This window comes from Musa acuminata, chromosome BXJ2-10, assembly GCF_036884655.1.
Source record: "Musa acuminata AAA Group cultivar baxijiao chromosome BXJ2-10, Cavendish_Baxijiao_AAA, whole genome shotgun sequence".
Taxonomy (NCBI): Eukaryota; Viridiplantae; Streptophyta; class Magnoliopsida; order Zingiberales; family Musaceae; genus Musa; species Musa acuminata.
Genome location: NC_088347.1, coordinates 24,550,548 through 24,559,964, shown reverse-complemented (window position 1 = coordinate 24,559,964; position 9,417 = coordinate 24,550,548). Strand labels below are relative to the sequence as shown.

Below are 9,417 nucleotides of genomic sequence, written 5' to 3'. Positions count from 1 at the left end.
GGGAAACAAAAATATTAAACAGCATATAAACACTGCGAGTTCGTTTCCTCGGTCATGATCCGTAGATGTATCAACATCTGCTTGACCAATTACATCTTAACACCAAAGAGAATCAAGCTGGTAAAGATAGAGGAATAAACAAGATACTGCGTTCTACACGACAACAAACAATTTCAAGAATTTAGTAATCAGCCTGTTGCAGCAACCTATGATCGATCAATTTTAGCAACTCTTGGAGTTGCTACTAGATTCCTACCAAAGATATTATAAAGATGTAGACATGTTTCTTGACATTGTTCTTTGTAACTGTTCTCCGAGTACAACAGACAATGACCACATCTCCATACATCGTACATGGCATGGCGATACTCCCAAGATGTTTATCGAATTAGTAGATCTCTAGATTTAGGTTCCTGCCATCCTGAACCACGATCTAAAAACCAGAAATAATTAAACCAAGGTAAATCAGTTCCAAGACAAATTACTGACAAAATCGTTGTTCATAAGAAAGAGCAGTGATATCCAGCAGTAGCAAACCAACAATCTATCATAGTATATACAGAAAGAATCTAAATTCAGAAAAGCAAGAAATGGTACCTCTTTGAGATCATGGTGTTCTGAACAGGAAAGAAATGGATAGGAAAAACATAAAGAAGTAAGCCCTCAGAACTAAATTGGCAGGGGAAGCTGAGACAAGTCTGGAAAAATGCATTTCCTTTGATAAGGCCTGAATCAGGACTAAAACAAGTATATAACAAGATGCATATTGTCACCAAGTCAAATAAGATGATGAAACACATCTCTCCCTCTCTCTCTTCTCGAGTATAGAGGTACCACTTGAGAAGTGTTTGATCAGCGGAGGAAGTCCTTTCTAAAAGGAAATAAATCTTGATGAGAATATCGCCGTACAGAACCAAAACTGCTAACTTCGTGTTATTGGGTAGAGATGTGCACTCATAACTAAACAATACAAGAAGCAGACCAAACTACGATGCTCGGTAGGCCAACCTGTTTAGAGGACTCTCCAAGCATAACAGTTTTCGGAATATGATTATTTACAGATCATGAAATTGTAACGACAATTATTGATCCAATACTCCACACTTGAATAAATAGATTACCCTGTGTTCATGCTCGGGCAATGGAAATGCATCAATGATCGTTTGAAAAAACTAGGTAGATTCGAATAATGAAGACATGTACACCAAAGACACTAAAACATAACACAGAGAATCACAAAATTCAATCCAATCCCTTCTTTTTACAAATGTGTTTTGGTAAATACAAGAGCACATTACCTGCTTAGATTATTTGTGGAAGAAAACATTTCATCCATCTCTTTGATTCCTTCCAATTGCAGGATCTTCCATCCATCCCTAGCCTGCCACCACATGCAGCTTGGAAACCCAAGGAAAGCAAGATGATATTATTATATGACACAAATTTTGCACACTCAATTCCATTTCAAGAACACCTCAATGTGATTTCTTCATTCAGCACCATTCAAGCAATTCAACCCCTCGGTGCGGCTTCGTACAATCCGAAGGAAAACTTCCCTGACCTGACGCTCCAATGGATCAAGACCTTCCTTCATAGCTTCGTAGACTTGGGCCAGCTCCTGCAGACCCTGCCTCACCTCCATCGCCTTGTCGTCTGCCATGGGAAACTGGGCGGCATCCATCAGGTCCGTCAGGTGGTGCACGCACTTCTCGATCTGGTGGATTTCCTTCAACAGTCCAATCGAGTTCTTTCTGTCCTTCTTCTTGGACTCCTCCACGATCCTCTCGTGGAGGGACATGATCGGACCCGACCAGAGGTAGCTCCGAGGGACGGAGAAGTGGATCTGGAGACCGCGGTCTTGGCAGGGGATCGCCGCCACGAGGGCCCACATCACGAAGAGGAGCAACGAGTTCATCGTGTACACAGGCACCGCGAGCCCCGCCGTCTCCACGACCTCGTGGCCACGAGGTGCGGCTATGTTGCTCCCGATGGCCTGAAGCTGCCGCGCTGCGGACCAGGATCGGGAGACGCTCCAGGAGAGGGAACGGAAGTGCGAACGACGTCCGCTGCTTGATGAGGAGGATCCGCTATTCCGGCCAAAGGAACGGTTGCGGTGGGACATGACGGAGCCTGTGTCCTTCTCGTCGAGCATAAGGATGGCGAGGTCGCCGAGCGCCTTCTTGGCCCGGCGGAGATGGCCCTCGCTGAGTTCCCGGTGACCGGGACCGAGGGTCACGAGCACGATCTCGAGGTGCTTCCGCCACTGCCGCACCTGATCGACGCCATCGCGCACGGCGTTGCAGACGTCGAGCGCTTTCACGGCGCGCTCAAAGAAGTCGGACACGAGGCGGTCGATCAGGGTCGGGGGGCGGCGGTGGCCGAAAAGGATCACCCGGAACTCCTCCTGGCACATCAGGAAGGTGTCGAGGAGCCGACGGATCCAGGAGATGGAGAGAATCTCATCGCCGCCGCCGGCGAGGTCGTTGAAGAGGTCGGCAACCTGGTGCTGGAAGGCGTCGAACTCCCGCTGCTCGCCAGCGTCGATGTGGTGCCGGTGGTGTGCGTCCATCGGGTGGGCCGCGTGGTCGCGCCGGAGGCTCAGGAACGAGCGGCCGGTGGACGCGAAAGGGGCCGACAAGCCCTGGAAGTCCGCAGCGGGCATTGTCACACCGCCGAATCCCCCAAAACGAAGACCAGGGGCATCAGCGGAATCCCGAGTGCGGTCGAAATTGAAGGAGAGGTGGGGAGATTGGAGGAGGGGAAGCAGGGAATTCGATCGATGGCGGAGGTCGCCGATGCCGGACGCCCGAAACCCTAGTGGTCCTCTTTTATCGCCATTGGAAAGCGTCTCGCCCTTCCTTTGGGCGGGGCCCATAAATTATTCCTTTCTTGGCGGTAAAAAGGACCAGAGACAGAGGGGAGGGGAGAGGGTCTTTGTTTTAACCGCGTCGCGATAGAGCAGACGCTCTCGTGCCACGTGGCGACAGGACCGGTTCGCATACACGTCGACTGAAGGCGTACCCCGGTGGGTCCAAGCGACGTGTGCGCCCTACCGCATCCGGGCGGATGCTTTTCCTCCGGAGGGCCGCGCTTGATCTCCGCTCGGTGGAGACGGACCGGGTCCAGGTCGTCGTCATGCGATTTTGGTTTGACCAAAATAAACCGGATGACTGGGGCCCAACGCAACGAGAGGCCATAGGCACGTCCACGTCCCCAGAGGATTCGAAGCGATAATTAATACTTCCATCCCACCGCCCACCCCCCTTTCACAACGTCCAAGTAGTCACGATCCGTTTCGCGGGGCCCACATCAGCCACCAATAAATATCGTTAGGTTCGGCGGATAAGCTACCGGCGAAGTAAAATTCACGTGGCGATTTACTCGGGGAGAGGATAACTAAAGTATAGAAACGGTGCACCGGATTCGTCAGCCATCGACCGTCCGATGAAGCGTCGGTCAGGGACGGACGGGCTTGATGCGGAGGACATGGAATCGGTCAACGATGTTGACCAGTGATCGCAGCAAGGTGACGTCCGATGAGGACAGCCTCAAGTAATATATCATATACGTATTTAGCGTGGGTTGACGTTATAGATGCATCTGAACAAGTCAAAGGAGGAGTGAATTCAAACCAAAAAAATATCTACAACACATCAAAACATATCACATGACTACATTCAAACCATGCAATGGGTATGTCAGGGCCGGTCTGCCATGGGATCTAAAAGTATGAGATAATATATTAAGCATTCCGGCATTCTATTTTGTGTATGGATAGGGATAATATTAGATAAAATATCAAAAAACAAAAAAAGAGAAGAAATTTCACATATTGCACGTGCCAAGAAAGTCTAGAAGAGCAATGCACGTGGATGGCAGGTCAAACGACATCATCTAAGGATGACCATGGACGTGCAATGACAGCCATATGTTCTCATGAATGAAGAGCCTTCATTTACCCACAGTGGCCTAACACCTGTCATGGTTTGACCAGTACTGGCAATTGATAGATGTCTTCCAGAAAGAATGTTACATATATTAATGGATTTGGCAGGTCAAAATGTACAACAGAAGAGGTCAGAGTTGAAGTGGCTGACAAGTCTCAATATGTATCAAGACAAGGAGGAATGGGATCATTATTGGCATCACAAAAGGACACAGGAGATGGAACAGTGGAAGCCAAGTAGCTGCAATAATCATTAAGAATTAGCTTTTATATAGTACATTGATATACAAATTATGTAAGGATTATATAATATAGAAATTGTACCATAAACAATGATTTCAATGTTTTTGTTTGACAAGAGCCTATTTAACATCCCCAACACAAACTCAACTCTACTAAATCATATATTTAATTACTACTCAGTTGATTTTCTTATATATATATATATATGTAATTCATTTTATCAAAAATAAAATAGGATATAATTCATTTTATCTTAATAGATCTGTCATCTCTGGTGGATGATTTGCCTATTGGGTAAACAGTTTATGAGTCGTGGCACAATGCTTCTAGAGAATGTAGTATCCATAGAATGTGAGAAGAAATACCAACCAACCATGCATTTCAATGGCGGCCACCTTCATTAGATTATTGGGTTTGATTGGATTGATGTCGATGTTGCACCAAAAATAGCCAGCCAGCATCAACATCAGGATCAGATGCAATGGTCCATTTAGTGAACTTGAAGATTATTCAACATGACTGGGTAAAAATCACATGCAGGGATTTGGGGAGGTCACAAGAACCACAAGGAACATTAGAGCAGGCATCAGCATCATCCCTGGTCAGTACAGTCTCTTACCAGTGGAGAGCTTGGAGGTTGATTCCCATGTGTGAATCATATGTGATTATTGAATGATCTAAGATGATCATCTTGTGACCTTATGAGTCATGTAAGATTAAGATTGATGCGACCTCTTACATAACTTGGCTGCTCAAGATATCATAAACAACTAAAAGGAAAACCATTCATGGCCAATCCACTATTTGGAATTTTTGTTCAGTCAAGTCACAAGCACATCATCCTCTCCTCTGGTGATAAAAGAAACTTAACTCCAAAATTAAAAGATAACAAAATTTTCAAATGATCATTGGGAGTTCGTAATAGATAAGAAGGTAGACTAATCAAAAGTAGAAGATGAATTTGGTGTAATAATAAGACAAGATTATTTCTTTGTGACATGAGTAACATCATAGTATTGATGGAAGCCTTCTGTTTGACTCTCCTCTCCTCTCAATATCAATCGTTATATATATATATATATATATATATATATATATATAGAGAGAGAGAGAGAGAGAGAGAGAGAGAGAGAGAGAGAGAGAGAGAGAGAGTGTGTGTGTGTGTGTGTTAACTAATTGGAGAATATCCATTAAAGTAGCAAATGTTTTGGTAGCCAAATTTGGGTTGCTAATTGACTTGGGGCCTAACTCTGTAGCCCCAATAGGCTTTTTTCAGCTGTTGGGTGAAGCCCAAACCCATCTATAATAAAATAATAATAAATTTGATGTAGTGAGAGTGCTGATCCAATTTTTGTTGAGTATAGATGTTGAAGAAGGAGAGGTGATATACTGTGAGGCTATGGTAGTTCTAATGGGATTGTAAGTTGTTTTGGCCGAGAGATATCAGAACATGGATGTGAAATCAGAATTATTATCATGATTCATTAGAATTGTTATTCTGTATATCTAAATTTTCTTGGAGGTTTTTGATGCAGAGAGTATGTTTGTAATCCTTTCATATGGTTTTGCTGATTTGAAAGAAAAATAATAATAATAATAATAATAAACTGGTCACAAGTTCTTATGGCTTTAGAACACAACTTAGCTGTAAAAGCCTTCTTTGTCCTTCTCTGTCCAGGTTGTGTTCCAAGTGAAATGTCAGTGTTCACCACAGTCCCAAGTTCGGTGGTTCTCAGGATTAGGGTTCATGAGTTGATGCAGCGACCAAGCTCCACCAGAGGTTCATAGATACTGTGAGGAAGTCTTTGGTGATCTGCTATCACTGCACGAAAGAAGACAAGACAAGACAACGTCACTACTTTTATGAGATCTTCCTTCTGTGAAGCTGTCACTCTAATCTCCTAGGTCATCGGGTGCTAGCTTCCAACTCCTTGTGCTTCTTCTTCTGGTTTGTTCTGTGATCTACGGTGGATAAGAGGGATGAGAGATGAAGATGCCTGTGGCCCACAAACACTGCGTTGTTGGAAGGTGCTCCATGCTCGATGACTGACACGACCAAAATAAGCCAGTCTCATCACCAACACCAACATCGACTACTCAGGTGGATGCAAAGTGCTCGACACTGTGAACCCGCACATCCATTAATGGTGGTGGGGGTTGCAGATGGCACTCGTACGTGATGCTGCACGGTGCTTTGAGATTCTCAGGTAGTCCTGATGGGTGGCGCCGATCCACTGCATGCAATATACGTCGATTCCATTACAGTATTATGTTGCGTTGTTGTGTTATAGCAACTTAAACTTAGTAAGCACAATGCAATGTTATAAGCAACCATACTTTGTTTCATTGGGATTATGGATGGCAGAATGTCCTCTTTGAGAGTCGAACAAATGACTCGATTAACTATCAAATCATTCCCATCTTAATCATCTTTACTTTCAGATTAGGTATCATGTTATCTAACCCCATCTACCTACTTCATCAAATAAGCTGTACATGTTTATTGGCTGCCGACAGAGACTTCTATCCCAGTTTACATCTCGATGATGACTAACAGTCCAAAGAGAAAGTGTAATAAGGACCCATCTATTAAAGTCGATTGCTTTCTTAGTAGTCATAAAGCTAGCAAAAGGGTGTGTTCCAATTAGAATCCGAAGCTTTTGTAGATACTTTCGATACTTGTGGGGTTAAGAGATCACGCATCTTAAAGTAATGCAACTCTTTCTCACTGTTCAATTCGAGTAAGTTTGCTTTGTGGTCGTCCCTCCCAAAGTTTGATGTGCACATCAACGGGCAAAAAAGAAGACCTTTAGCTGCTACTTTAAGAGTTATTTCGAATCAATCAATTGCTTGATACATATTTGGATCTTCTTTCTACCAAAATGCATGTAGAACGTGTGTTCAATGCTTCAAAGATAATGTGAACTGTTTGAAATGTGCTTAAGGAATCTAACGGAAAGAATGATTGAGTCATGAAAATTATCCTTGGAGTAGTTGAATCTTTTGGTTGATTTCAAAGGTTACAAATCATAATCCTTTTCTTCATATATAAATAAATAAATATATATATAAATATATATATATATATATATATATATATATATATATATATATATATATATATATATTCTATGATGCAATGATATATTTTAAGGTTACAATTATGGTAGTAACATCTTAACCATACTGAGAGAGAGAGAGAGAGAGAGAGAGAGAGAGAGAGAGAGAGAGAGAGAGAGAGAGAGAGAGAGAGGAAACTTTGACGTCCAATCCACCAATTGTTGGACAATGAACCCACAACCACATACAGGAAAGTGGGTCTTTAGGTTTCAATAACAACAAGATTTGACTGTTCCTTGATAACACACCATTCCCTGTGGTTCCATAATTGCCTGATGATGCAAATGAAAGTAACCTATCTCAGTGACAACCATCAAATCCTTGCAAGCCGATGAAGGTCTTGCTGCAGCAGATTCCACATTCTTATCCAAGGAACAATTATATATCTGGACGGCACATATCTTTCCGCCACACTTTCAAGTACTCCATCGATGGAAGATACAAAGGGTTGAAAGTTCCTTGGGGTTCTCACTGGGATGCTTTAGCAACCCAAAGCAATGGCCTTCAAAACGCCACATTTTGCACACACTCTCTTGCACTTTGTTGAGAGAAAAAGACTTAGATTTCCCTATCTCACTTTATTCAGTAGTGAACATGATGGACTTCCTACCTCACTGTATCATAGGGCAATTAATACTTCCATTGATGCTTTACTCACGATAATGTCATCTAATGAAGCTGATGGACAAGATAATGATGGATCAAATGCAGAATCTTCGATTGCGATGAGCATTTTAAGGTGTCTGGTGTTCTTTAAATTCCAACCGGAAGAAGATTCAAACTCACATGTTTGAGGTCAATGTCACTGTGATTAGAGCTATGAAAGAGAAGGGTTTGGAGCTGCACTGCCCAAATTAGTGGCAGAGTCAGCTGATGTCATGTCCCACGAAGATACTTGATGTCGATGCTCCTCGCTTGGTAATTTGCTTTCTTTCTTCTTCCACCAAGATGGTGTTCCTTGGTCTTCTTTAGGGTTTCGAGTACGTACATGGCGATCAACTGGTAACGTCAGTGCCTGTGTGGGCCAAGACAGTGTTCGAAGCCACAAGGAATTCCTCACTGACAGCAAGATGAGTGCAAAAGTACATTTGACATGATAAATATGGAAATAAGAAGGTACCACAATATTGATTAGGTAGACATTCCTTACTAAGATCCTATGGTTTTGCTCATCCATTGTTCTCTAAATTCTTAAAATGCAATCGAGAATTCACAAGAAAAAGAGTGACATATTATCCTTTTAGATTATTTCGTTTGTTATCAAAACCATGTTTATTAACAAAATTGATAGTGAATGAAGCAATATTAGACTGTAATGAGTCTTGCGCTTAAGATTAACTTCATAATCACAAAGTTATCATGAGTACAAATTAATAATAGAAAATAATATTTTTATCACTAAGAGATGCATCAATCATAGCAATTGTATGTACTATATCTTAATGGTTATCAGAGTATCATGAGAGGACTATGAGATGAGTTGACATACATGTTTTAAGCTTTGACTAAATTTCATAAAAATATTTTGTGGATGTCATATAAAAAATAGTTTGATAGGAAAGAGAGATAATGATGATCTTTGAAAATCCAAAAAATATATTTAGGATTAACAACCTCAATTTTATCCTCTTTAATTATTTATGAAAGATAAGTGTTTATCAGAAAAGTTAGACCATGACATGACATTAATGAATAATATTTTATTATAAAATTTAAAGAATAGATAATGACAATCGATGAGGATTGATTGATAGAAGCATCATATTCTAAAGCAGGAAGAAAGGAAGCTTTGGGCAACAATGACATGTCCTCTAATATCATAAAACAAATGATGAAGCAATAGTGTTCATTGACATTATATATGAAATATATAAGTAAACAAATATTACAAAATAGAAAATTATGAGATTTTGGTGATAATACAAATTAGGAATAAGTACAAAAACTCATGAAGGACTAATATATATGACTTGAGAGAGAATCATGATTTCTCATTCCTAATATGATTAAGATAGTCACCACGTTTCCTTCTCCCTAATATGATTTCTTCATCCCAAACGGAACTAATATATATGATTTGTGAAGGCTTTAAGCTATGTTTTCTGCAA

General features: G+C 41.6%; 1 protein-coding gene across 1 annotated transcript; it reads right to left on the bottom strand.

Annotated features, from left to right (window-relative positions):
• Positions 1 to 1,221: 1,221 nt before the first annotated feature.
• Positions 1,222 to 2,900, bottom strand: LOC104000301 (protein BYPASS1-LIKE). Its single transcript, XM_009422313.3, has one exon. It carries the CDS (start codon positions 2,873 to 2,875, stop codon positions 1,490 to 1,492), a length of 1,386 nt encoding a protein of 461 aa, XP_009420588.2. The 5' UTR covers positions 2,876 to 2,900; the 3' UTR covers positions 1,222 to 1,489.
• Between the last annotated feature and the right edge of the window lie 6,517 nt (positions 2,901 to 9,417).

What these genes read in the sequence shown, in the direction of transcription:
- LOC104000301 (XM_009422313.3), bottom strand. Translation starts at nt 2,875, where the DNA reads ATGGGCCCCGCCCAAAGGAAGGGCGAGACGCTTTCCAATGGCGATAAA.